Here is a 26,783-nt window from a genome sequence, read left to right as displayed (position 1 = left end):
ATCCTGAAAGTAGTTCTGTAGACCAGGCTGGCCTAAACTCAGAGATCCAAATTATTCTGGCTGCTATGTCTTGTGAATAAATGTGGCCCATCATGCCTGGGTTTCTTTATACTATTATCTGATGAGCCTGTAATGTATGTTTTTGTACAAGTCAAGCTAATGTTGTTTTGCTGAACTTCAGCCAATCGTCAATTTTGAAATCTGGCAGAGTGTACTATTCCCTTTCCCAGGATGGCAGTAATCCTGACATTAAAACTACCTGAGCCTTCTGAGGCATTCTATTGCAGGTGTGTGACATTCTTCCTACCTACTGTAATTGTTTGGAATTCTTTTGAGTGAATATACATCTTTTGCCTTGTGTGCCTGCTCCTCAGATTGATCAAGATAGTTTCACAACCCCTGAAGTTGTAATGGCTAGTTGTAAGCCCTCATGTAAGTATTGGTAATTGAGCCCAACTGTCTGCAACAGCAGCAAGAGCTCTTAAATGCTGAGCCATTTCTACTGTCCTATGTTGTCTATTTTGATCAATATTTACATTGCTAACATTTTCATCTGCTCATTTGTAACTTTAAGCATGCATTCTCTTTTAGAAAAATCTTATTTTTTAAACCAGTTTAAACTGGTTTATGGAAGATGAAAACAGAACTAGAATGTATGCATAATTCTTTGTAGGAACTTTGATAAACACCTGTGAGTTCTTTCTACCTTTTTTGATCAATTTATTTTTATAGATGAGACAGGGTCTTGCTAATATTTAACTCGATCTATCCTGAAATTCACTGTATAGGCCAGGATGTCATGCAACTCAATTCAATTCACCTGCCTTTGCCTCATGACTGCTGCAATTAAAGGCATAAACCAATATACACAGCGTGCCCATCTTTTTTGTAGTTAATAATTGTTCATTCAATTTCTCTGTGTACTTTGATGTGTTTGCTTGCCTCTCTCTTTATGTCTCTTTATGATGACAGAGGTGAATTTCATTGTTCAGTTTTTGTTTTTTAAAATGAGTTGATGATTAGAACTTTCGTGTCATGGAATAACTGTGGGGAGCCCCCCAAATTATATGAATATATTGTCTAAGAAATGTACATTAGTATGTTCTCAGTATCACACTCTCTGTTGTACACATGTATGGGATATTTTAGACTTCAGTGACCTATGATGATGTGCATATCGACTTCACTTGGGAGGAGTGGACTCTGTTGGATCACTCCCAGAAGAATCTCTACAAAGATGTGATGCAAGAGACATACAGGAACCTCACTGCTATAGGTAAGACTGAATTTTCCATCACATTTTAAAATAATGGGAGAATGGTTCCTTAGCCATTGATATAGTTTCGTAATTTCAACTGAGAAAGAAGAAGAGTGAGGTGAATAAATCTGGCATGGTTCTAACTTTCACTGAAGATAGTAACCTAAATATTCCACAATTTCCCATAATATATCATACATTTACTGGTATTGTATTTTAGGCTACAGTTGGGAAGACCATAATATTGAAGAACATTGTCAATGTTCTGGAAGACATGGAAGGTAATTTTCATGTGCAAGCTGATATGAATGTACCTATGGAGAAATTTTAATGTGTCCTAGAAGTTTTAAATGAAAGCAAGAGTGTAAATGAGCACATTTTAAAGTGTACTGATGATTCTTAAATTCTCACAAAACCAGGGGGCTGGAGAGATGGCTCAGAGGTTAAGAGCACCGACTGCTCTTCCAGAGGTCCTGAGTTCAATTCCCAGCAACCACATGGTGGCTCACAACCACCTGTAATGAGAACTGGTGCCCTCTTCTGTATACATAATAAATAAATAAATCTTTAAAAAAAAAAAAAAAAAAAAAATTCTCACAAAACCAAATGCCTCAATGTCAGGTAGCTGACATGTGCTTGCAAGGCATTGCTCTAAGAAAGAGCACAGGGAACACAATGCTTTAATTGATGTCCCCCTTTGAATTACACCTTCATGATAGCTATGCTGCAGAACAGCCAGTCTGTTTAATTTCATACCATTTAGATATTGAAAAAGGTATACATGATGAATATGTGGTAATTATATCACAAAAACCTTCTAATAAGCATGTAGTTCAGAGTGAGCTAGTGTTACTCTTATACTTCTAAGTTTAGGGACATAGACTTCTAAGTTCTATGACAGCCAAGAAAGTTGTAAAAAAACCTTAATTGCTATACCACATATCTATGAAGAACAGAAAGTCAACCTGTGTGAATGCAGTGGAGACATTTTTTCTTGTTAGTTTATCAGTGTATCATATGTCACTCTGGATACAAACCATGTGAGCATAGAGATATGGAAAAAAGCAACGTAACTCTCTCACATAGGAAAATTAGAAGACATGTAGTATTCCCCAATTTGAGTAGAATTTTTGAATGCGATACAAGATTTAAATTAATTGGTTTTCGTTCTTCATTGGGAATACATCAACAAACTCATGCTGCAGAAAACCCCTTTGAGTATTGTTATGTATAAATATGGTTGTCCTAGTTCACTTTGCAAATAGAGTCACACAATGGAAAATATATGATTGTAATAAGTATGTCAAAGCTCTGAGTTCTTCCAGTTCTCTTCAAATATGTGAAGAATCTCATAGAAAATAAATGTTACAAATGTCCCTGTAATAAAGGCTCTTACCATTACAAATACATTCAAACACCAAACATCCCTAAATGAAGGGGAACACTATGAGTATAAACTTTATGATCTTATTTGTCTTAAAAATTAGACTAAATTATAAAATGAATTTATAAAGAGAAAATATTCATCAGTGTAATAAATCTGAGAAAGCTTTTACATGTGCCAATTATCATTACAGGTACAAAAAATGTCATAGAGGAGAGAAACCCTCCAAATATTCTCATTGTGCAAAACCATCTTCATATCACAGTCATCTTCAGAAGAATGAAAGTATTCATAATGGAGAGAAACCCTATATTTGTATTCAGTATGGTGAAGGCTTTGCACACAACACTAGTCTCAGAATATGTAAAGGAAAACATATTGGAAAGAAAACCAATGAAAGTAATCAGTGCAATAATGCCTTCACCAGTGATGGTCATCTTCGAATACATAAAAGAACACATACTGGAGAGAAACCATATAAATGTAATCAATGTGGTGAAGTGAGTACATGTCTCATTAGTCTTCAAAGACATGAAGGAACACATAATGGAGAGAAACCCTATGAATGTAATAGATGTTATAAAGCCTTTGAATATGCCAATAATCTGCAAGTACAAGAGAGAACACATAACAGAGAGAAGCCCTACAAGTGTGATCAATGTGATAAAGACTTTTCAATACAGATTACACTTCAAATACATAAAAGAATACATGCTGGGGAGAAACCCTACAAATGTAATCAATGTGGTAAAGCCTTTTTACTAGGTACTTTTCTCCAAAGGCATGAAAGAACACATACTGTAGAGAAACCCTACAAATGTAATCAATGTGATAAAGCATTTTCACGTGTCTGCCATCTCCAAAGACATAAAAGAACACATACTGGAGAGAAACCCTATAAATGTAATCAATGTGGTAAAGGTTTTTTACAAAACTTTAATCTCCAAGTACATAAAAGAACACATTCTGGAGAAAAACCCTACAAATGTAATCAATGTGATAAAGCGTTTTCACGAGTCAGTCATCTCCAAATACATAAAAGAACACATACTGGAGAGAAACCCTACAAATGCAATCAATGTGATAAAGCGTTTTCACGAGTCAGTGTTCTCCAAAAACATAAAAGAACACATACTAGAGAGAAACCCTACAAATGCAATCAATGTGATAAAGCCTTTTTACAACACAATAGTCTCCAAATACATGAAAGAACACATTCTAGAGAGAAACCCTACAAATGCAATCAATGTGATAAAGCCTTTTTACAACACAATAGTCTCCAAATACATGAAAGAACACATTCTAGAGAGAAACCCTACAAATGCAATCAATGTGATAAAGCCTTTTCACAACACAATAGTCTCCAAATACATGAAAGAACACATTCTGGAGAGAAACCCTACAAATGCAATCAATGTGATAAAGCCTTTTCAGGACACAGTAATCTTCAAATGCATAAAAGATCACATTCAAGAGAGAAACCCTACAAATGTAATCAATGTGAGAAAGCCTTTTCACAACACAGTCATCTCCAAATACATAGAAGAACACATTCTGGAGAAAAACCCTACAAATGTAATCAATGTGAGAAAGCCTTTTCACAAAACAATAGTCTCCAAATACATAGAAGAACACATTCTGGAGAAAAACCCTACAAATGTAATCAATGTGAGAAAGCCTTTTCACAACACAATAGTCTCCAAATACATAGAAGAACACATACTGGAGAGAAACCCTACAATTGCAATCAATGTGGTAAAGCCTTTTCAGGACTCAGTAATCTTCACACCCATAGAAGGATACATTCTGGAGAGAAACCCTATGAATGCAAAGAATGTGGTAAAGCCTTTTCACAACACAGTCATCTCCAAATACATGAAAGAATACATACGGGAGAGAAACCCTACAAATATAATCAATGTAATAAAGCCTTTGCATATGCCAATAATCTCAGAGTACAAGAAAGAACACATACAGGAGAGAAACACTACAAATGTAATCAATGTGATAAAGCCTTTTCACAATGCTCTCTTCTCCGAAGGCATGAAAGAACACATACTGGAGAGAAACCCTACAAATGCAATCAATGTGATAAAGCCTTTACATACGCCTTTAATCTCAGAGCACATAAAAGAACACATACTGGTGAGAAGCCATACAAATGTAGTCAGTGTTGTAAAGCATTTTCACGACACAGTCATCTCCAAAACCATAAAAAAACACATACTAGAGAGAAACCCTACAAATGCAATCAATGTGATAAAGCCTTTTCACAACCCACTAATCTCCAAGTGCACAAAAGAACACATACTGAAGAGAAACCCTACCAATTTAATCAATGTGATAAAGTCTTTTCAGGACCCACTAATCTCCAAATGCATAAAGGAACACATGCTGGAGAGAAGCCCTACAAATGTAATCAATGTGATAAAGCCTTTTCACAACACAGTCTTCTCCAAAGACATAAAAGAACACATACTGGAGAGAAACCCTACAAATGTAATCAGTGTGACAAAGCCTTTTCCCGACAAAGTTATCTCCAAGTGCATAAAAGAACACATTCTGGAGAGAAACCCTACAAATGCAATCAATGTGATAAAGTCTTTTCCCGACAAAGTTATCTCCAAGTGCATAAAAGAACACATTCTGGAGAGAAACCCTACAAATGTAATCAATGTGATAAAGTCTTTTCACGACACAGTAATCTCCGAGTACATAAAAGAACACATAATGGAGAAAAACCCTACAAATGTAATCAATGTGGTAAGGACTTTTCACAAAAAGGTCATCTCCAAATACATGAAAGAACACATACTGGAGAGAAACCCTACAAATGTAATCAATGTAATAAAGACTTTTCACGACATGGTCATCTCAAAATTCATGAAAGAACACATACTGGAGAGAAACCCTATGAATGTAATCAATGTGGTAAAGCCTTTTCATGTTCCAGTAGTCTGCGAATACATGAAAGAACACATACTGGAGAGAAACCCTACACATGTAATCTATGTGATAAAGCCTTTTTACTACATAGTCATCTCCAAAGGCATGAAAGAACCCATACAGGAGAGAAACCCTATGAATGTAATCAATGTGGGAAAGCCTTTGCCTGTGCCAGTAGTCTCCAAATACATAAAAAAACACATTCTGGGGAGAGACCCCTTAATTGTAATCAATGTGGTAAAGCCTTTGCATGTCCTGGTAGTCTCCAAATACATAAAAGAACACATTCTAAATAGAATCCCTTTGAATGTAATTGTGGTAAAGTGCTTATAAGACACAGGAAATCTCTGAACACATAGAAGAACACATACTGGAGAAAAACCCTATGAATGTCATCAATGTGGTAAAGCCTTTGCGTGAATCAGCAGTCTGAAATCATGAGAAAATACTGCAGAGAAACCCTATAAATGTACTGAGTGTAGTAAAGTTTTGCATGTCATGGTAGTCTTTATACAAGAGTAAGACTTGTAGTGTATAATTAGTCGCTTAAAACCTTTGCATTTTACAGTAGTCTCTGAGGGCCTGACAAAATTAATACTGAAGGAAATCTGGCCATAAAGGGTTTGGTAAAATCTTTCATGTGGACAAAAGACCTGTGAATTTAAATGATAAAGTTTTCATTTTCTATTCTACAGTTCAATTACATGCTATAAGGCATCCAGGTGTAACACTTAATGCATGTGTAGTAGTATTTCCTTGTCTATTGCTGTGATAAAACGTGATATCTAAGTCTACTCATGAAAGAGTTGGCCATTGGGTCCAGAAGGGTATAGAATCACAATGAAAGTGGCATGGCAACAAGTTTCAAACACGGCAGCTGCAGCAGAATGCTAAGAACTGTCATCTTCCACCTACAACATGAAGGTGAAAGTCAAACTGGAAATGGTGTGGATGTGAATTCTCATGCTCACACCCAGGTACTTATTTCTTCCAGCAGGGCATGCATTACCCAGATCTTTCCAAATGATACCACCAACTGAGCAGGAATGATTTCTCTAACTGCAAGCCTCCATGCTTGCTCTGCTTGCTTTCTGTTACATAAGTCAGTTCATGATGAAGAAAACTCTGTAAGTGAGCCTTTTGATTCTTCAACACCTGGGTTATAGGAATAAATCCTTAAGGGAGAAAAACATTCTTGAGTGAAAATCTCATTGTTAAAAATTTGTTTTAATTGTGTGATCTCAATGTGTCTTTACTGTGTGCATGGTGATTCCCCAAAAATGTATACCCTTGGCTCTCCTTTTAGCTGGAATTACAGAAAGTTGTTAAAAACCTGACCTTTTTCCTGGGAATGAGCTTCTTATAACTACTTGGCCATGTCTCTCAGCCTGTAGATATTTAAAAGCCTTTATATTTCATGTTGATGTCAGGAAATAGGAAATAATTCCTACAAGAGAAAAACCCTACTCAGGTAAATGATTTGATAGAAACTTGACATCACAGTTTTCTTCAATTTCAAGAAAACAATCTTGTTTCATTTCTTTTTCATCATTCCTTGAAGGAAGCACATAGTATTTAACATGTTCACTCAAGACAGATTGTGGAGATCACTGCATTGTTTCTATTTTTGCAACATTTGAGTTATGTATTAAAGTGTGCTATAAGTGTGGCAAATCCATTTAGTGAAGTTTATATTTTTGTCCTTTTATTCTTTCTTTGACTTCTGTTCATCTTCTGTTGTGCTTTCACTTAGTAATAGGTATTTTTCTATTGCAATGTATAGAATGGGATGTCCATCGTCTAAGTGGTCCATTGTTTATTTAAATATCTGGAAGTTTGTGATCATCCTTTTCAAGTGAGAGTGCTTGTGAAAGGGTGGTAAGTTGTTCTGTTTTTCATATTTTCATAAATTCCCTTGATGATGTTTATTATCAGCCTGGCTTCAATGTCAGTAATTAGTCAGGGATACATTTGAACTCATGATACTTGTGTCACTCTGATGAGTACAAGTACAACAATAGATGATATACCCCAATGTATGCTGTTCTGTTACCATGTTTTAACATTAATGTTATAATGTTTAAATAAAAGTATAAGAAACATTAAATACTTCATATATATCCAAAGCTGTATATTCATATATGTGGTAGAAATGTAATAATGTAGCATAATCAGCAATCAACTGTACTTCACAACGTAGTTTCATGTACTATGGATATGTATACATTATTTGACATTCCAAGTGTCTTCATGCCCCATTAGTTATCCATTTGAGACTTCCTCTATAACTACTGTGTTCTAAGGAAATTATCCAGAGATGCCAAATAATGTACTGAAAAAAATTCTGGTGTGTGTGTGTGTGTGTGTGTGTGTGTGTGTGTGTGTGTGTGTGTGTGTGTGAGAGAGAGAGAGAGAGAGAGAGAGAGAGAGAGAGAGAGAGAGAGAGATGATTATGGTTTTTTGAGCCATGACACATATGTGTAGTCTGAAGATTTGCAGTCTCCTTTTTTCCTTATTCATATGGTGATGAGTTTGCCAGTCTCATACACCACAGACCATTCCCACTGAGATATCACTGATTCTCAAATGAGATTAGTTGAAGTGTGATACAGCTAAAATATTGTCTCCTTTTCATGTTGTAAACATACTTTCATCCAAAGATAATGGAAAACAGCACCATCTGAATAATAAATCTAATTTGCAAATGAAAATGATATACAGCTGTCACTTCTTTTGGAATGTGTTGGTTTATTCTGAGGACTAAACACTTTCATAACACTTTTTCAGAACCACAAATGAATTCCAATTATCTCACTTGGTAAAGGTGGTTTTTGTTTAAACAAATAATACTACTTAAACACATAATATCCCAAGATATTTTTCTCCTATCCCTTCATTTGTCCTGTGGCATATGCACACACCCACACAGGCACATACATGAATAATTTTAAACCCTAGTAAGTGCCATTGAGGTCACTTGCAGCAAACAACACCATGGATTTCATCTCTAAAGTTCACATAAGAGAAGTACATAATAGACACCTGTTGCTAGAGTTTTCCTGCCTTGCCCACAGTCAGGACAAATCTTTGTCACCCGCAGTCCCACAATCCACTTATAAAATAATCACTCAGACGCTTATATCACTTATAAACTGTATGGCCGTGGCAGGCTTCTTGCTAACTGTGCTTATAGCTTAAATTAGTCCATTTCCATAAATCTATACCTTGCCACGTGGCTGATGGCCCACCGGCATCTTCACATGCTGCTGGTCATGGCGGCGGCTGCAGTCAGTCCTTCTGCCTTCCTGTCCTTTTATTTCTCCTCTCTGTTAGTCCCGCCTATCCTTCCTGCCTAGCCACAGCCAATCAGGCTTGCTTTATTGATCAATCAGAACAACTTGACATACAGACCATCCCCCAGCATAGCCAAGTGCAGACCATCTCAGACACCTGCACTCAGGCCCATGGTCCTAATCATCCTCTATGCGGACCTGCTGGGTAACGCCACAAAGAACCCAAGAAGGGCTCCCACAGGACATACAGAACATCCCACAGCAAACACCTTTGAGTACAATGTCCTCTCATTGCCATATACACAACATGCTACAGGTAAAAACACAAACACAGTTGAGCATTTTTATGTGTATAAAATTAAATATTAAAAAAACTATTGAGAACATATCTGAGTCAATTTAAAAACATCTCAGCTGGGCTTAGAGGTGCATGCTATAATCCCAGCACTTTTGAGAAAATGGCAGAACAATCTCTCTGAGGCCAAGTTTGTTTTCATAATGAGTTCCAGGACATCCTTAACAGATTCCAAAAAGGGAAAGCATATCTAAAATTATGAATATTTTTCTAATACATTATAACTGGAATCCTTTGACAACCGTCTAGTGGAGAGTTTTATCACATTCTAGTGATAGGAGTAATGGAGTACTCCAGAGTTCAGTAGTATTCCTAGCACCTATATCAGATAGCACAGAAGTACCTGTAATTCCAATTTCAGGACATCTGATGCCTCAACTGCCTCCTGGGCACCAGATATGCAAATAGTGAAAAGGCAGATATATTTGGGATCCCAGATCATTTAAAAGGTTTTCTTCATGTATGTATTATTTAAAAAACAATTTAAAGTAATTTAGGTGTATAAGCCTTTTGTATATGTGTGTGTACACACACACACACACACACACACACACACACACATATATATATATATATATATATATATATATATATATATATATATATATATATATATATATATATCTCAAATGCATGTCAGGTACAATGGAGACCAGAAGATGGTGGCAAATCCTCCATGTTTGAAGTTACAGAGAGTTGTGAGCTGTCCTTTGGCTCCTGGGAATCACAGGCAGGCCCTTTGGATGAGCAACCATTGCTCTTAGTTGTTGATCCACCTACGCAGTCCCATGAAGATGACATTAATAGTAATAAGGTGAGAATGGCTAATCCTACGCTCATCTTTACCTCAGCCCTGATGATTCAGAAGAAACAAAAGATTGATAGCAACAGAAACTAACTTAGACTTTCATGCTTAAAATGTTTTCAAACCAAAATCTTTAGTAGAATCTTACTATTTTAAGTTGTGTTACTTTTGTTTATGTTCTATGTGGTTAACTCTGAAGCTGTGTTACTGTGCCTATCTAAAATAACTGATGGTCTAATAAAGAGCTGAATGGCTAATTAGCAAGGCAGCAGAAAAGATAGGTGTGTCTAGCAGGCAGATAATATATCCAGGGAGAAATCTGGGAGGAGAGTTCAAGGAGCCAGAGAAGGAGGAGGACTCCAGGGAACAGCCATCCAGCTACATGGCAAGCCATGGCTTGCGACTTACAAAAGTAAGAAAATGGGAAAAGCCCAGAGGCAAAAAGGAGGGAGGAATAATCTTAAGTGAAGCAAAGCTGGCTAGAAAGTAAGCCAAGCTAATGCCAGACATTCATAGTTAAGAATAAGCCTCTGTGTGTGATTTACTTCGCAGCTGGGTGGTGGGCCTCCCCCAAAAGAGTTAAAAAAGAAATGTTAAAACACAAATCTACACAAAATGCGGGAAGAGTACAAAAATTTATCAGGATAGACACTGTCAAGACAAGTTATTAAAAAGTGACTGACTGCTTGACCAAAGCAACAAGACTTGAGTTCATCTGAAATGTGGTAAATAGGCAGCCATGGGAGCCCACAAGGACACAGGTCAGCTGTACCCTGCTGGAGTTTATGCCTCCTGTAAAGGAGAGAAAAGGAACTTGGGGGCATGAAGATCAACTTGTCTGAATGGCATCATATTCTGCTTCCTTAATGCCTTCAAGAGCTTCAGTTAGTGTCCCTGAGTGATGGTGACTCCAGATGATCAGGAGATCCTGAGACAAACAGACGTCACTCTAAGGTTGGGGCCATCAGGCACTTACAAAGAGATGTGGGGTATGGATGAACTGTTAGGGATGGATTCTAGATGTGAGAACCAGAGGATCAAATGACCAGAGGGCAATAATTAGGGTGTACCCAAGGACAAGCTGGCTCCTCCTGTGCTCTCTGTATCTACCCAGCTGTGGTGGGTTAGCCACCTTTAGCTTTCAACTCTGTCATTACTCTTGGCAACTACAGCGTAGCTGCCAGTGACAGTACCGTGCATGCTTCCACACAATGGTCCCCACCCCGTCATCATTCCTCTCACCTGACTGCCTGACAGGAGTACAGACATTCTAAAGAGACACGTATGTCTCTCTCTTTGGCTAACAATTAGGCAAACAGTAGATTGAATGAAATTCAAATTTCCCTTGCAATCACATTCTGGGAATAAATAGTCCTGCCAAGGAGAATGTTTCTGCTGAAGAATTATATGCATCCTACCTGAACCAATACTTGCCAAGAGACAGAGGAGCAGAGAATGGGGGAGGGTTTAGGCGATGGGTAGAAATTCATTATAAAGCTTGGGTAGCTTAGTTACTTGGATGGCAAGAAGAGTTAACTTCTATTTTCATCCTTATTCCAATTTAATCACATTTTTTATTTTTATAATGAATTTTTTATTTCCTTTCATTCTCTTTTAAAATTTTTTATTTTAAGAATAGTCTCACTATTACCCCCTTGCTGGCCTGAAACTCAATAGATAGACTAGGCTTTTCCAAAACATCAGAGAGATTTATCCACCTTGTCTGCAGAGCACCTGTATTATAGCACATCACAATAAACTAATTTGCCTCTTTTAATTCACTTATTGAGGACGAGTAACTGAGCCTGGCTGATTAAGTTTAGGTAGACACAGGCTCTGGTCCTAACTCCCGTAAAAGAAGAAGGGTCCCATCAGCCCTCCTGTCTTACTGTCCACTGTCTTCCAATTGTGAGCAGTACTGTCTTTATCATTGAGTCTGTTATAATGCATCAAAGGACCTGAACGGAGTTCTGTCCTTATTCTATAGATATTGAAACTCAGGCTCACAGAAATAAGTTGTTTTGAATATAGTTAAGTCTAACTGTTCATTGTCCTCAAACCCTTATTTTAATGACTCACTAAATGAAGTTGAAAAGCAGCCACCTGAGCCAGGCATTGTGGCATAAGACAATAATACCACTCTGAAAGTTGAGGTAGGAGTTTCAGGTTTCGAAGTCATCCAAGTTGAGAGTGGTCATTGGAGTCTGGTAGGAAACCCACAAAGTTAAGGGAGACTGGAATTGGCACAGGTCAATGTCCTTAGTCTTCCCAGAAGCTACAGAACTTCAGGGAATATGGCATCAGCATGTGTTACTCTGGGCCTCAGGCTGTCTTCTGTCCCCTCATCAGGGGCATTATCTTGTCTGCAGCCTACGAAACCAGTTTAGGACGCCTGGAATGTGGCAGTCCCACTTGAATTCCAAGCTAATACTCCTCTTATATTCCACATCAACAGCATTTGTACCAAGTAGGGGCATGTTATCTCATTGTATGTGCATGGGGCTTGGGAAGGACATAAATACCCCATTATCTAGGGTGGTTGTTCATCTGCCTCTTTCCCACTCATGTCTTAGAGGCCTAGTCACAGTGCCAGGGCAGAGTGTTGCAGGTCCAATTAAAGTGATGTGTCCTAGCTCACATCCTGGCAAGCAGTCCCTGTTTACCTAGAACAGATACTGAGGCTTGGAGCCAGGTTTGTGTAGCTGAGGGACTGGTAGTGTGAAAGCATCATTGGCTCAAGATTCCATGGGCTGGACATCTGTTCCCTGCTCTCTGGGTCACACAGAGCTTTCAACTCTCCCTTCCAATGTCCTTCAACTGTCTTTATTTCCTCTTTGTTTCTCCCTATCCAGTGCACTCGATGTCTCCTCAAATTCAGTAAGCTGTCAGGATAAAACAGAACCAGCAGGTAGTGCAGGTAGGATGAAGGAGTAGAGGCTACCTGGTTTGCACTCTGTGGCTAGAATCGAGACTGGTGTGAAAGTTGCTGGGATTCTCCCATTTTAGCTGGTAGTCCCATTTCTGGACTACCAGTTGTTCTTTTATACACATGGGCCACCATGCCTGGCCAAAGGAATTTGTCATCAATAAAATTAAGGCTTCCTTTGGCTTATAAGTGAACAAATAACTGAGAGATTATGATATTTGCCAATTATAACTCAGAACTCAGAGCATCTTTTTTTTTTTTTTTTTTTGGTTTTTTTTTTTCGAGACAGGGTTTCTCTGTGTAGCTTTGCGCCTTTCCTGGAGCTCACTTGGTAGCTCAAGCTGGCCTCGAACTCACAGAGATCCTCCTGGCTCTGCCTCCCGAGTGCTGGGATTAAAGGCGTGCACCACCAACGCCCGGCTCAGAGCATCTTTTTTACATAGCCAAATATGTATGATAAAATAAGTATTCATAAAATTCTACCTTAGGTGTCCAATTAAGGGAAAACATGATGAATTTTGGGTTTATATTTCATTATAATCTAAAGTCTGTTTCATAATGTACTTCTTTGGTTTCATCTAATACGTATTTTTTATTGACTCTGGTATCGGATAGGAGAGTCACAGTACAATGAGGCAAGATTCTTTGTTTGCAAAACACTGTCTAGAATTCACCCCTGCTTCACAGATGATGTACTCGGCCCAGCTTCCTAAGTGGCTGCAGTTACAGGCATGAGCCACTGTTCCCATTTGCAAATTAACATTTACATTGGCAACATCTCATAGTTCCCATTTAGAATGGTACAGAGTGGTTTATTTTCTATCATAGGCTAAATGTTAATTTTACATTCTGATAGATGTTCACATTAGTGGTGACAAATATACAAATATAAAATTAGTGTTTCACCATTTTCTTTGAAAAGCCACTTTGTTTTGGCATGTATAGAAAAGAAAATAATGCCTATGGCATAGACACACCCTGGGTATATGCCATGTAACTTCTTAGAATGCTTGGAACAGAATTGAAGAAATCAGAAGGAGATCTGAGTTATTTAATAAAGTTATACAGGGCCCAAAAGAGACTTTCACTGATTTTTTTTTTTTTACAAAGATTGACTTCAAAATATACCAAAGTCAGAAGCTAGACCAATACAAATTGAATCTTTGGCATTTGAAAATGCTAATTCACAATGCAAAAGTGTACTTTGGTTGTTAAAGGCAAGATCAGTACCTTTAGAGGAATGGTACTGTGATACAGTCAGTATTGAGTCTCATAACCATTATGATGTTTTGATAGGAGAGGTGATTTCCAGAGGCTTGAAGAAAAAAAATGTCAGGTGTTTTAATTGTTGCAAACAACATCACCTAAGAAAGGAGTGTAGACAGGCATTCCTAGAAACAATGTTTTTATAAGAATAATTCAATTAGAAGGCCCCTGCCTTCTGGAGTATACAGAATGTGTAGCAAAGGCTAACATTGGACCATTGGATCCAAATTAACAAGGGATAGACAGGATAACCTTTGCCAGCAGGAAATGCCTTCAGTGGCCTCTCATAGTCCCCCATATCCAATTTGGGTCAGTCATTCCCTGTCAACATGGAGGAAACTCCTACCCAGAGCAATTAAAGGACCTATGCCTATTGTAAAAAAAAAAAATCTATACTGCTCTGGATGATAGAACAGCTTTAGAAGATAAAACAAAAATTTCATAAGTAACCATCAAGTGAATATTTTTATAGACTTCTATAAATGATCAAATACCAAAGCCAAAGTTATGAATAAATGACATTGTAACTGACGGTCTGGTAGACACAGGGCAGATGTAACAATAATTGAACCTAAATCTTGGCATCCAAATTATGCTTTTCAAGAGGTAAATGTTCATCGTTTAGGGATTAGAACATTATCTCAGGTAAAATAGAGCATGAGATGGTTCTAATGTAAAGGGTCAGAAAGAGAGCAAAATTAAAGCCATATGTGGCTAATATAGCAATGCATTTATTGGGACAAGATTTGTTAAAGCAATGGAATACCAAGATTAACATTCCCCTGATCTCAGAAACAAACCATACACTAAGATGTTTCTGGGAAAAATATTAACAGGAATTATAAAGAGCAGTCACTGACCATTCAGTGTGTACAAAAACAAGGCAAAACAGCTGTTGATTTTTAAAAGCTACTGATATTTTTACCTTTAAAATGGCTGACTGACAAACCTGTCTGGGTGGACAGTGGCCTTTGACATCAGAAAAATTATAGGCCTTACAACAGCTGGTACAGGAGCAGCTAAATGTTCAACATGTTGAGGAATTTAACACTCATTATTTTCCTGTATTTGTTATTAAAAAGAAATCTGGAAAATGGAGAATGGTAACCCATCTAAGAGCTATTAATAAGGTGACTCAGTCAATGTGCTCTTTACAGCCTGGAATTCCCTTGCCTTCTCTATTACTGAAATGGTGATCTGTTATAGTTATTGCTTTAAAAGACTGTTTCCTCACTCTACTTTTACAAGAAAAGAATGAGGAAAAATTTGCCTTCACAGTGTCTAATTATAGTAATTCTCAGCCTGATAAGAGATATCAATCGAAGATTCTATCACAGGGGATGGGGAACAGCCTCACCCTGTGCCAATATTTTGTACAACAGCCATTGGAAATGCTTTGTGTACAGTTTCCTCCATCTTTGATTTACCATTTTATGGATATTTTACTAGCAGATTCAAATGTAGATACTTTAAAGGAAAATGTTTGAAGAAATAAAATTTTGCCTTGTTGGGGTCTACAAACTACTCCTGAAAAAATACAAAGAGGAGATTTCATTAATTACCTAGGATATAAAATGCATTTACAAAAAATTCAGCCCCAAAAGGTACAAATCAAGAGAGATCAATTGTGGACTCTAACTGGCCTTCAAAATTTCCTGGGAGACAGTAACTGGCTATGACCAACAATTGGATGAACAACTCAAGAACTAAGAAATTTATTTCAAACCTTACAAGGTGACAAGGACATAAATAGTTGAAGAGATTATTAGCTTAAGCTGAGAAAGAAATGGCTCTGATAGAAAAGAAATTATAGGATGCACATGTGGATCGTGTAGATCTATAACTTTTTTACATTCTGGTTATTTTACCTTCTACATATTTCCCTGGAGAAATTTTAATGCAGAGAGATAATATCTTAGAATGGATATTTTTATCATATAAACAGAAATTAATGACCTATGTAGAAAAATTCTGAGTTGATTCTAAAATGAAAACTGAGACTTTGCCAGTTAACAGGAGTAAACCCAGCAGAAATCATAGTACCTTTTACTAATGCTGAAATTTCCTCTTTATTGGCAGAAAATGAACCTCAGCAATTGATTGCAGGGTATTTTTTGTAGAGATTAACAACAAATATCCCAAAAGCAAGAGAATTATCCTTCCTCACATTAAATGGGAACACCAATTTCTGGAGCCCCAACTTTCTATACTGATGCAAACAAATCAGGAATTGTTTTTTTTTTTTTAAGTGACTCAAAGCCCTTATGATCCTGTTCAAAAGTCAGAATTATATGCTATTCTTACAATATTATTAGATTTCTCTTTATATAGTTACTGACTCTCACTATGCATAAAGAGGTGTTTTACATATTGAAATTGAACTTACTTCAGATGATACAGACTTGATTTTGTTATTTATTCAGTTACAAGAAATAATGATAAGTTGAAGTCATCCCTTATGTATAACACATGTTAGATCCCATATGGTTCTATCAGGCTCTCTAGCACAAGGTTTTTCTTTTTTTTTTTTCTTTTTTTTTTTATGAAACTGATCAACTATTGGTAGGAAATGTACTAGAAGCCTCAGAAGTTCCTTAAAACACTATGTCAATGGCAAAGGTTGTAAAAGGGTTTTCCCACCACTTGATAGAAAGTCATAGAAAATATAAGAAAATGTCTTACTTGTTCCTTGTGTTACCAAATTCCACTATCTGCAGAGAGTAGCGCAAAGGGTACTCAAACAAATGAAATTTGGAAAATGGACGTGTTTCATTTTACAAAGTTTGGAAAAATAAAATATGTCTACCACAGTATAGATACATGTTCAGGATTTCAATTGGAAATGGCTTTGAGTTCTGAAGAGGCTGATTCTGTAATCACACATTTGTTAGAAGTTCTGCCATCATGGGACACCTGTACAAATTAAGACTGACAATGCTCCAGAATATGTGTCTAGTAAAATGAAACAATTTTATGCATATCACAACATAAAACATATTACAGGTATGCCACACAATCCTATACAGTTATACAAAGATGTAATCACACTCTAAAAGATATGCTTAATAAACAGGAAGGGGTAATAAAGACCCCAGAGATAGATTGCATAAAGCTTTAATAACTTTGTTTTCCAAATGCTAATGAGGAATGACAGCTGCAGAGAGACATACGGCAGTAGAAAATCCTACTGAATTCAATCAGCCTGTATACTTCAAGCATGTGTTGATCTCTGGGATTTCTTAATCTTGCAAGTTGTTTGTTTTTAATTTCCTGTTTACTTTGGTAATATTATATCCTTCTAAGTTCTCTGATGGAGTTAGAGATTAGATGGTTATACTTCTCCTTTTGAACAAATTCAGAAAAGACACTCATAAAAGAGGTGTAAAGTGTATAAGGTTGAGAGACATAAAAAGATAGTTTTGGGTTTGTAATGCAAGTTAGGCTAGAAGGTGAATTAGGTGCCACACTTTGGACTCACCAAGATAGGATAGATAATGGGAGTGTTTTCTCTTAATTTGTCAAATGTTAATGGACTAGGCATGGTTAATGTAATTATTGCCTTATATATTTATATATAGTTATTGTATACAGTTTCTGTGTTCATCAAAACCTTCACTTTGTATTTAGGCAAAAAGGGAGAAATGTTGTGTGATATTTTGTTTGTGTTTTGACAAATAAGCTTGCCTGGACATCAGAGGGTAGAGTTTAGCCTAGTTAACCACAGAATCTTGGTGTGGGTAGCTCATGCCTTTAATACCAGGCTTGGGAGGCTCTTACCTTTAATCTCACCACTGGAGAGGCTCAGGCCTTTAATGCCAGCACTCTGGAATTTCCTGACTTTAATCTTACCAGGAAGGTGGAGAAAGGAAGTGATAAGGTAGGGTGGAGACAGGATCACAGCCCTCTTGGTCAGAGGATCTGAAAAGGTAAGAAGTCACTGGTGGCTGCTCCTTTGCTTCTCCGATCTTTCAGGTTTTAACCCAATACCTGGCTCTTGGTTTTTATTGCTAAGACTAATTAGGGTCATGATTCAATTATTTTAATTAGGATCTTGTAGTTCTTGTTTAAAGGAACTTGTTATATTTGGTTTTTTTTTTCACCTAAAAATAGTGTTTTACTTATAATTAATTTAAAACTTGTTTTAAATTGTGAGCAAGGCAGACATTCGGGAAGATACTAGCTCCATTTTTCAGGCCAGAAACTGAAGCCATGCCCCCTTATCTTAGATCAAGGGCCTCACACATATTAGGGAAGCACTCTAACACTGCCTTGGGTTCCCTCATTTAAGCATGGTACCCACGAGCATTTCTCCATGACTACAAGGCGTTTTTGGTTACCTCATCTCCCAATGCTCTACAACAGCAGTTACTGACCTCAGGTGGATTCTGGAATCCACTGACCTTGTAACCAGTATGTTCTGAGGCACTGTTAAATTTTTCTTTCCCTTTTTTTCCCCTTGAGACAGGGTCTCACTATGTATCCCTAGCTGTCCTGGAACTTGCTCTGCACACTAGGCTGGGAATGAACTCAGAGATCTGCCTGTCTCAGTCTCCCAAGTGCTGGAATTAATGGCATGTGCTACCAGCACACAGCTTTGGCTCTTGCCATTATTTCTAACTCAATTTCACAGTGAGCCAAGGTTACAGAGAAGCTCAGGGGAAAACAATGGCTAAGAAAGTAGACCCCTGATGTGGGTTTTTTTTATTTGTTTGTTTGTTTTGTTCTGTGTAGTTTTGGTGCCTGTTGTCCTGGAACTCTTTCTGTAGACCAGGCTAGCCTTGAACTCACAGATATCCACCTGCCCCTGAATGCTGGGATTAAAGGTGTGCACCACCACCACCACCACCACCACCACCACCACCACCACCACCACCACCCAGCCTCTGGTATGGGTTTTAAGGAAAGGCTGATAGGGGAATTTCCAAGGCCACCCTGAAACCCAGGGTGAAATTTAATGGGCAATTCCCGGATACATTTTTGTTTGAGCAGTTCCTGTGTGTGTGGCCCTGGTGTCCTGTAACTGTAGAGCAGGGAATTCAGGAGCTCTGCTGCCTCTGTCTCCCAAGCACTGGGATTAAGGGGGTGTAACACAAGGCCCAGTTTATCACTAGTTCTAACAGGAAACAATCAAGACTAAACTTTAGGCTCTTCTAGCACAGAATGCTAGATTAATGCACATAAAAGCAGGCTGTCCTCACGTAAGAGGCACGGGTTCCAAGAGGGTGTGTCTCAGCACCATGGAGTTCTGAGCACAGTTGGGAGTGTGTGTGTATGGCTATGTGTCTTCCTAGCATAGACAATCCCCATATTAAACAGCGGGTCAGGGTTCAAACAGCACCATGCTGACTCAGGACAGGTAAACCTGACCAAAGCTGACACTGATGTCACACCGTGGCCTCACAGCACAAGACCACACAACGCTTTTGTTACTTCCTAACCATATTTCATGTGTGAGGAATAAGTTCCCAGGCTGGGGGTGCACACACCTGTAATCTCAGCATCTAGGAGGATGAGGTAGGATTGCTATGGAGTTTAAAGCCAGCTAGAACTGTATACAGTGAGACCCTGTCCTAAACAAACAAACAAAAGCCACCTGCACTGACAAAAATAAAATAAAAAGTAAAAACAACTCTTTTCTTCCAAACTCAAGTATGCCCCTGGTCTGGTCCATTGCATTAGTCTTGGAAGCAGTTGGGGGGGGGGGGATGTTTGGACTATTTGCTCACCCAACATTATACACCAAGATATCAGACAGGGTGAAGCAGGGCAGCCATTTTTCCATGGAACTGGGCTGTGCTGAGGTTCACAATGCTCGGACCCCTGTCTTTCTCCCCGCCTCTTCCTTCCGTTGTTGGAAGGCAGAAAACAATCTTCTCTGAAGATACTTGGTCATCTTAAATACAAAAGCACTCTTCCAGTGCACTGTGGTTTTGGAAATCCTGGTCCCAGTCTAGTTCAGCTGGTGGATGAGCTGATTGATACGTTCACCTGATAGCCAGGAGAACCCATCTCCTTGAGGAACCCCACCCTGTTCTTGTAGCATGCCGGGACATGGAGAGGCAGAAGGGGCACAAGAATGAGGAGATCTCCGGGAAATGCTTGCCCGGGAAGGCGATTTCATGGACGAGATCTTCCAGGCAAATGACACCAAATCTCCCCAGGTGCTCCTCAATCACTGTGTTGTCTGTCACAGCGACAGTCTTATTGTTAATCCTTGCTTGTCCATGTTCCCGGACAGACTTCAGTTTGGAAGGTCTGAAGGTCGCATATCCCCAGGTCACATAAGGCTCCACTGTGCGTAGCGTTTTCACACTCTGAGGGGTGACATGGCCAAAGACACCACTGAACAATTTCTTCAGGCGAAGTTTTGCTATGGTCTTCTGTACCAATAAACTCACTCCTCCTGTCCTTTCCATGCGAATAACGAAGGCCAAGGAATGTTTATCAGGCACTTCCAATGCATGAGGTTTCACTTCGAGTTGCCGGACACACATGTATGAATGATTCCAGTTGCTTAAACCTGAATTCTTTTGATTTCCCCTCCCTCTTTGCCAAAAGGGCCTGCTTTGCCTGGGTTGCTTTGAGAGCCTGAAAAGCCTTCCTCTTTTTCAGGAGATTTTCCGGAACCAAAGAGATCATTTTTCTCTCCCTTCCTCCGCCATCTTTCCGGTGATACAGCTACTGCTCAGGCACGGGGAAGAGAGGCCTGCTCTATGGCTCCTTGATCATAGAGACGCCGCTCTCGCCCACTCTGGAGGACCCAGGCCGGCTGGGATCCCTTAGTGGCTGTGAGCTTCCGATGAATCTTACTAGCCCTGAATCCAGCCAAAGAAAAAAAAATTCCAGTTTCCTTCGCATCACTGCCAAGCTTTCTAGAGTCTATGACATTCATCAAGATCCAGCCCTTTTCATTTAGGCCGTGGTGTCTGGACGCGGCCGCTTGGCTGTGAACAGGAAATGCTCAGGAACTTGTTATATTTGTATGTTTCTGTTTGTGTCTTTCATCAGTGGTGCTGTCCATATTGCATTTCTCTATTAATTATAGGTTTAAGAATGTATTGATTTTTCAAAAAATGATGGACTTACATGTAATTTTGTATTTTGAAAATTGGCTAACATATCATATTACTTTCTAGAAATTTGTTTGAGGGGAACTTTCTTTTTTTTTTTGTTTTTTTTGTTTTTTTTTTTTTTTTGTTTTTGTTTTTTTGAGACAAAGTTTCTCTGTTTAGTCTTGGTGCCTGTCCTGGATCTCACTCTGTAGACCAGGCTGGCCTCGAACTCACAGAGATCCACCTGACTCTGCCTCCCAAGTGCTGGGATTAAAGGTGTGCACCACCACTACCCAGCCCTGGGCTTCCCTGTTCTCATTTCTTGGCATATCTGTGTTTTCCAATTGTTGCTGTTTGCTTGTTTTTTTTTGTTTTGTTTTCATAATTGATAGGGTTTATACACTGATTTGGAATTGTTAAGTATTCTTACACGTTATTTTCTGTGTGTCTTAGTTAGCTTCAACTGTCATTGTTACATATCCTAGCATGATCTGAGGACTATCAGTTGAGGGCTGGCATAGATCAGAATCACCTGTTGCTATGCCTGAGAGATTATACATTTATTGTTTGAGTAGAAAGGTCCAGTCTCTGAGTGTGGCAGTGTCTATAAGCACGTGGCCCAGACTTGATAAGAGCTAGCTGAGCATAAGACCATAACCAGGCAAGAGAACACATCAATAAGCAATGTTTTCCAATGTTTACACCTTCCGTTACTAGCCATGCCTTTTTCTTGAGTTCCCTCAACGATTGGATGTGCCCTGGCAATGTCAGCAAAGTAAGCCTGTATATATCTAACGAGGACTATGGGGGTCCAGCCCCTCGATAGTCCCCTCCCAGGGTCCGCAGAAGGCTCTATCAACCAGCAGAGAATCTTTAGGGTCGGTAAATCAGTCTACGCACTCAGAGTTCTTTGATCCATTTGCTTTAATTCCTCTGGCATAACATCCTTTATACACAGCTTCAGTTCTGTTCTCATGTCTAGCTCCTTTCTTGCCTGATTTCTCTCTATATTTATCTACTGTCCCCTCTATGTTCTATCTTAATTCCTTCATCTAGTTCTGTCCCTTCTAGGTTCTCATCTATCTAGTTCTTTCCCCTATCAGCTCCTCTCCTGTCTCCTCCTCTCTCATCTGGCTCTTCCTCATCTTGTTCTTCCCCATCTGGCTCTTCCTCATCTTCCATCTTGTTCCTCTAGTCCTCTCTTTTAGCTCTTCAATCTAGTTCTTCCCCATCTCAGCTTGTTCCTCTCAAGTTCTTACCCATCTCGTTCTTCCATTCTCTTCTCTCTTCTCCCCTCCTGTCCTCTGCTTTACAGTTATATATCTCCCCAAAATCACGATCCTCCCCTCCACCCAGGACACTCAGCCTGAACTTCCTCAGGCAGTGATTGTCCGCTATCAAGATCAAATGGAGGGTTGATAAGAATTACAAAGAGGGGCACTAGTTGTTAATTACCATTTGTGACCCAAAGGGGAAGTGACTAATGAATTAACTAAATGCTAAATATGGGTAACATCTAAGAAGAGGGATCTTACGTGCACAACTATAACCTTAAATGTGTTTGGTAAAGGATGTTAAAAATCTATAAGTTGCTAGGTCAATGGGAGAAAATAAAACTGTCTTATTTTTTCCTGTGGCTCCTGCAGGGAGCCGGGACAATCGCCATTATAAGATGGCGCTGACTTCTCTGCATTCTGAAGATTTATTACTCCTAAGACAATGCTTTCGACGAAATACACGCCTCTGCTTTGCATATGCACAAGTTATATTGGCCCCTCACCAATCCTATCTCGCCTGGTGGTCGTGGGCTAAGTTCAGCCAGCAATTCGCGCCTCTTTCCCTATAAAAGGCAGCCGCTTTCACTGCCCCCTCCCCTCGCTTCCAGCACTCCCTTAACCAAAGGCTCTCCAATAAAGTGTGATCGGGAAGAATCTTTGTGTGGTGGTCGTTCTTTCTTGCGGGTCGAGAGGAGCGCGCCACAATTGGTGCCGAAACCCGGGAACTTCGGGCACCGAGCGAGGGGCGTGGAAGATTCAGAACTCGACACACGGAGAGGAGGACGTCGGTAAGTATCAGCTGGTATCTCCAGGAATGCTGACTACTGGGGTGGAATTCTGGGTGATCGCCTTTGTCTTTCCCTGCATGGTGCTTCTAATTCTCGCATGCTGTCTTTGTTTACATTGTGACGAACCCGGGAGGGAGTGTCGGTGCTTTCTTGAAAAGTAGCCTGGGAGTTTTTTGCTTAAAACCGAAAGTAAGTCCGTGGTAGATAACTCGGCTTTTCGAGAGAGAGAAGTCTGTATTTGTGCCGCCTTCTCTACCCGTGGATAAACTCGCTCGCAGATAAGAGTGTACCATGGGCAACACGCAGGGGACTGGCGCGGATGCCGCCAATTTTCATGAACCCCTGCAGGCATTACTCCGTCAACGTGACTTAAAGATCTCCGCAGGTACTATTAAAAAGATCCTTAACGATATCGATAGGATCGCGCCATGGTTCGCGGTGTCAGGAGACCTTAATTTGGCTTCCTGGAATAAGCTTGGAAAGGATCTAGCGAAAGCGAACCAGGAAGACAGGATAGGCAAAGCGACAATACCTCTCTGGCGTCTTATTTATTCATGTCTCAGGGATGATCGTCATCATGAAATTATTAGAGCGGGAAGACGAGTATTAATGCAACACCAAGATAGCCTTTCAGAGTCAGAAACAGGAAAGGAGGTTAGGCCTAAAAAGAAAAAAGATAAAAACAAACCTCAGAGCTCTAAAAAAGGTACCAAAGAGGACAGGTTTGAGTCCTTTAAAGAAATTGCGCAGGAGGAAGAGGGGGGAGCCAGGGAGGTAAGACAGCTTTATCCAACCCTGGACGAATTTACAAGCTTAAAAATAACAGATGAGGAATCCAGCGGTAGGAAACTTCACAGAGAGTCAGAGGGAGAATCAGACTTGGGATCAGATTTGGGATCAGACTCAGAGTTAGAAGAGGAATTAGATCCTAGAAACAAAGTTTTGGAGGAAACGACTGCGAGGTTTGAGAAAAAAGGTTATGGGCGGCAGCGACCTCTTGTGGCTGAAGGTAGAAAGGAGATTGCACCTTCGGCGCCCGCGCCGTATTCTCCGGCGGTTGGGAAGTGCCATTTTATAAGAAGAGAGACCTGGAAGCGCTTGGCGACTGCGTTCCCAGTTTTTGAAAATACTGTTACATTTGAGAGATATTTCGAGCCCGTCTCCTACAAACAGATAAAGGACTTGGCAGAGGCAGTACGCACTTACGGAGTAGCCGCCCGCTTTACAGTAGCTTTGCTACGCAGGCTCACAATTAACGCGCTCACGCCTAATGATTGGTTAGAGCTCGCCCGCACGTGTCTCAACCATGGGCAGTTTCTTGATTTTAGATCCATAATTATGGACAAAGCTCAGGCCCAATACAAGAGAAATGTGCAGGAGGGACGGCCCGATTGGACCGTAGATATGCTTCTTGGCCAAGGGCAATGGGCCATTGATCAAATAAATTATCCCTGGGAAGTATACAGGCAAATAAATGATATATATTATAAAGCCTGGCGGGCAATTCCCAATAAGGGCGAGATGGCCGGTAGCCTCACTAAGATTATCCAAGCCGCGACCGAGCCATTCTCTGATTTTGTCGCTCGCATGATCGAGACGGCAGAGCGTGTTTTTGGAGATCTTGATGCCTGCATGCTGTTCGTGCAACAGCTTATCTTTGAACAAAGCACAAAAGAATGTCAGAGAGCAATAACGCCAGTCAAGGACAAAGACTTGGAAGCCTGGGTAAAAGCCTGCAGAGAGGTGGGTGGTCCTTTGACCAATGCAGGCCTGGCTGCAGCTGTTCTGTCTGCCGCTAGGGCAGCTAAGGACGGAAAAGGAAAGGGCTGCTTCAGATGCGGTCAGCAAGGGCACTTCAAGCGACAGTGCCCTCAGGCTGCCCCGCAAGGCCTTCCAGGGAATCAGAGAGTTCCAGGAACCTGTCCTAGATGTAAAAAGGGAAAGCATTGGGCTAATGAATGCAGGTCAGTAAAAGACATTAATGGACATCCCATTCCCCCTGCCAGTACAAATCCGGAGCCAAAAAACGGGGGGAAGGGCCCTCGACCCCAGGGCCCGCAAATCTATGGGGCACTCCAAACTCCGGCCCCCATTCCCAGCCTACAACAGTCATTCAGGCCAGAAGGGCAACCTCAGGCTCCGCAGGGTTGGACCTCTGTGCCTCCTCCGGATTGGTCTTAACACAGGCCATGGGAGTACAGATATTGGATACTGATGTGACAGGGCCTTTAGATAAAGATACTGTAGGAATGGTATTAGGGCGCTCCTCTTCTACTATGAGAGGGTTGATAGTCTTTCCTGGGGTCATAGACTCTGATTATACTGGAGTGATAAAGGTCCTTTGCCATGCACCTTATGGTGTAGTCTCCATAGCCCCAGGAGACAGGATTGCTCAGCTCTTGATTTTGCCCTCAAAACACGGAAATTTCTCCTCACTACAAAAGGAAAGAGGAGATGCAGGCTTAGGCTCTACAGGAGTCAACCTTGCATGCTTATCCATGGAGTTAGACCAGAGGCCCATGTTGTTCTTAGAAATTGAAGGAAAACATTTTCCTGGTCTGGTGGATACAGGGGCAGATCGGAGCATTATTCAGATAAAAGCATGGCCAAAACAGTGGCCGCTACAAAAGTCCTCCCAAACTCTACAAGGTCTTGGCTATGCTAACACCCCATGTGTGAGTGCAAAAGAATTGATTTGGAGAACTGAGGAAGGCCAGAAGGGAACTGTACAGCCATTTGTGCTTGATGTCCCCATCAATTTATGGGGGCGAGATGTACAACAGCAATTAAGACTTAGATTAACTAATGATTTCTCAGAGGCCAGTCAAAGTATGATGAAACGACAAGGGTATGTCCCATCTCAGGGACTTGGAAGATGCCTCCAGGGGCGTCAGGAACCAATTGAGTCGGTTCCTAAGTCAGATCGAAAGGGACTGGTTTTTTCCTAGGGGCTGCTGAAAAAGGAGCTTCCAATGAAGGTATGGTGCCCATACCCTGGCTTACTCAAAAGGCGGTGTGGGTACCTCAGTGGCCCCTTTCACAAGAAAAGTTGGAAGCTGCCAGAGAACTAATTAAGGAACAGTTACAATTGGGCCATATTGAGCCCTCTGTGTCTCCCTGGAATACACCTATTTTTGTCATCAGAAAGGCCTCGGGCAAATGGAGGCTGTTACATGATTTAAGGGCAGTCAATGCCCAGATGAAAGTTATGGGGGCTGTCCAAAGGGGACTTCCGCTGCTTTCTGCGCTGCCTCGAGACTGGCCTGTCCTGACTCTAGACATTAAGGATTGTTTTTTCTCTATCCCTCTTTGCCCTGAGGATAGAGAGCGGTTTGCTTTTACTTTGCCATCTGTTAATCATGAGCAACCAGATGCCCGTTATCAATGGAGAGCCCTCCCACAGGGCATGGCCAATAGCCCAACTATATGTCAG

General features: G+C 40.1%; 1 protein-coding gene and 1 pseudogene across 1 annotated transcript in view; one reads left to right on the top strand and one right to left on the bottom strand.

Moving 5' to 3' along the window:
* LOC102918868 (uncharacterized) overlaps positions 1–8,622 on the top strand; it is a 52,857-nt gene extending 44,235 nt beyond the window's left edge. Inside the window, exons 2-4 of the mRNA XM_042280235.2 lie at positions 1,150–1,276; positions 1,479–1,539; positions 2,836–8,622. Coding sequence (XP_042136169.2) covers positions 1,150–1,276; positions 1,479–1,539; positions 2,836–5,884 — 3,237 coding nt within the window. The 3' untranslated portion in view covers positions 5,885–8,622. The remainder of the gene's footprint in view (positions 1–1,149; positions 1,277–1,478; positions 1,540–2,835) is intronic.
* Positions 8,623–19,129: 10,507 nt separating this feature from the next.
* LOC102919169 (large ribosomal subunit protein uL30-like 1 pseudogene) lies at positions 19,130–23,039 on the bottom strand (annotated as a pseudogene).
* Positions 23,040–26,783: the final 3,744 nt, after the last annotated feature.

The sequence above is a fragment of the Peromyscus maniculatus genome, chromosome 6 (assembly GCF_049852395.1).
Source record: "Peromyscus maniculatus bairdii isolate BWxNUB_F1_BW_parent chromosome 6, HU_Pman_BW_mat_3.1, whole genome shotgun sequence".
NCBI classification, from domain to species: Eukaryota; Metazoa; Chordata; class Mammalia; order Rodentia; family Cricetidae; genus Peromyscus; species Peromyscus maniculatus.
The sequence above is the reverse complement of the archived record's forward strand: the minus strand, read 5'-3'. Positions and strand labels throughout refer to the sequence as shown.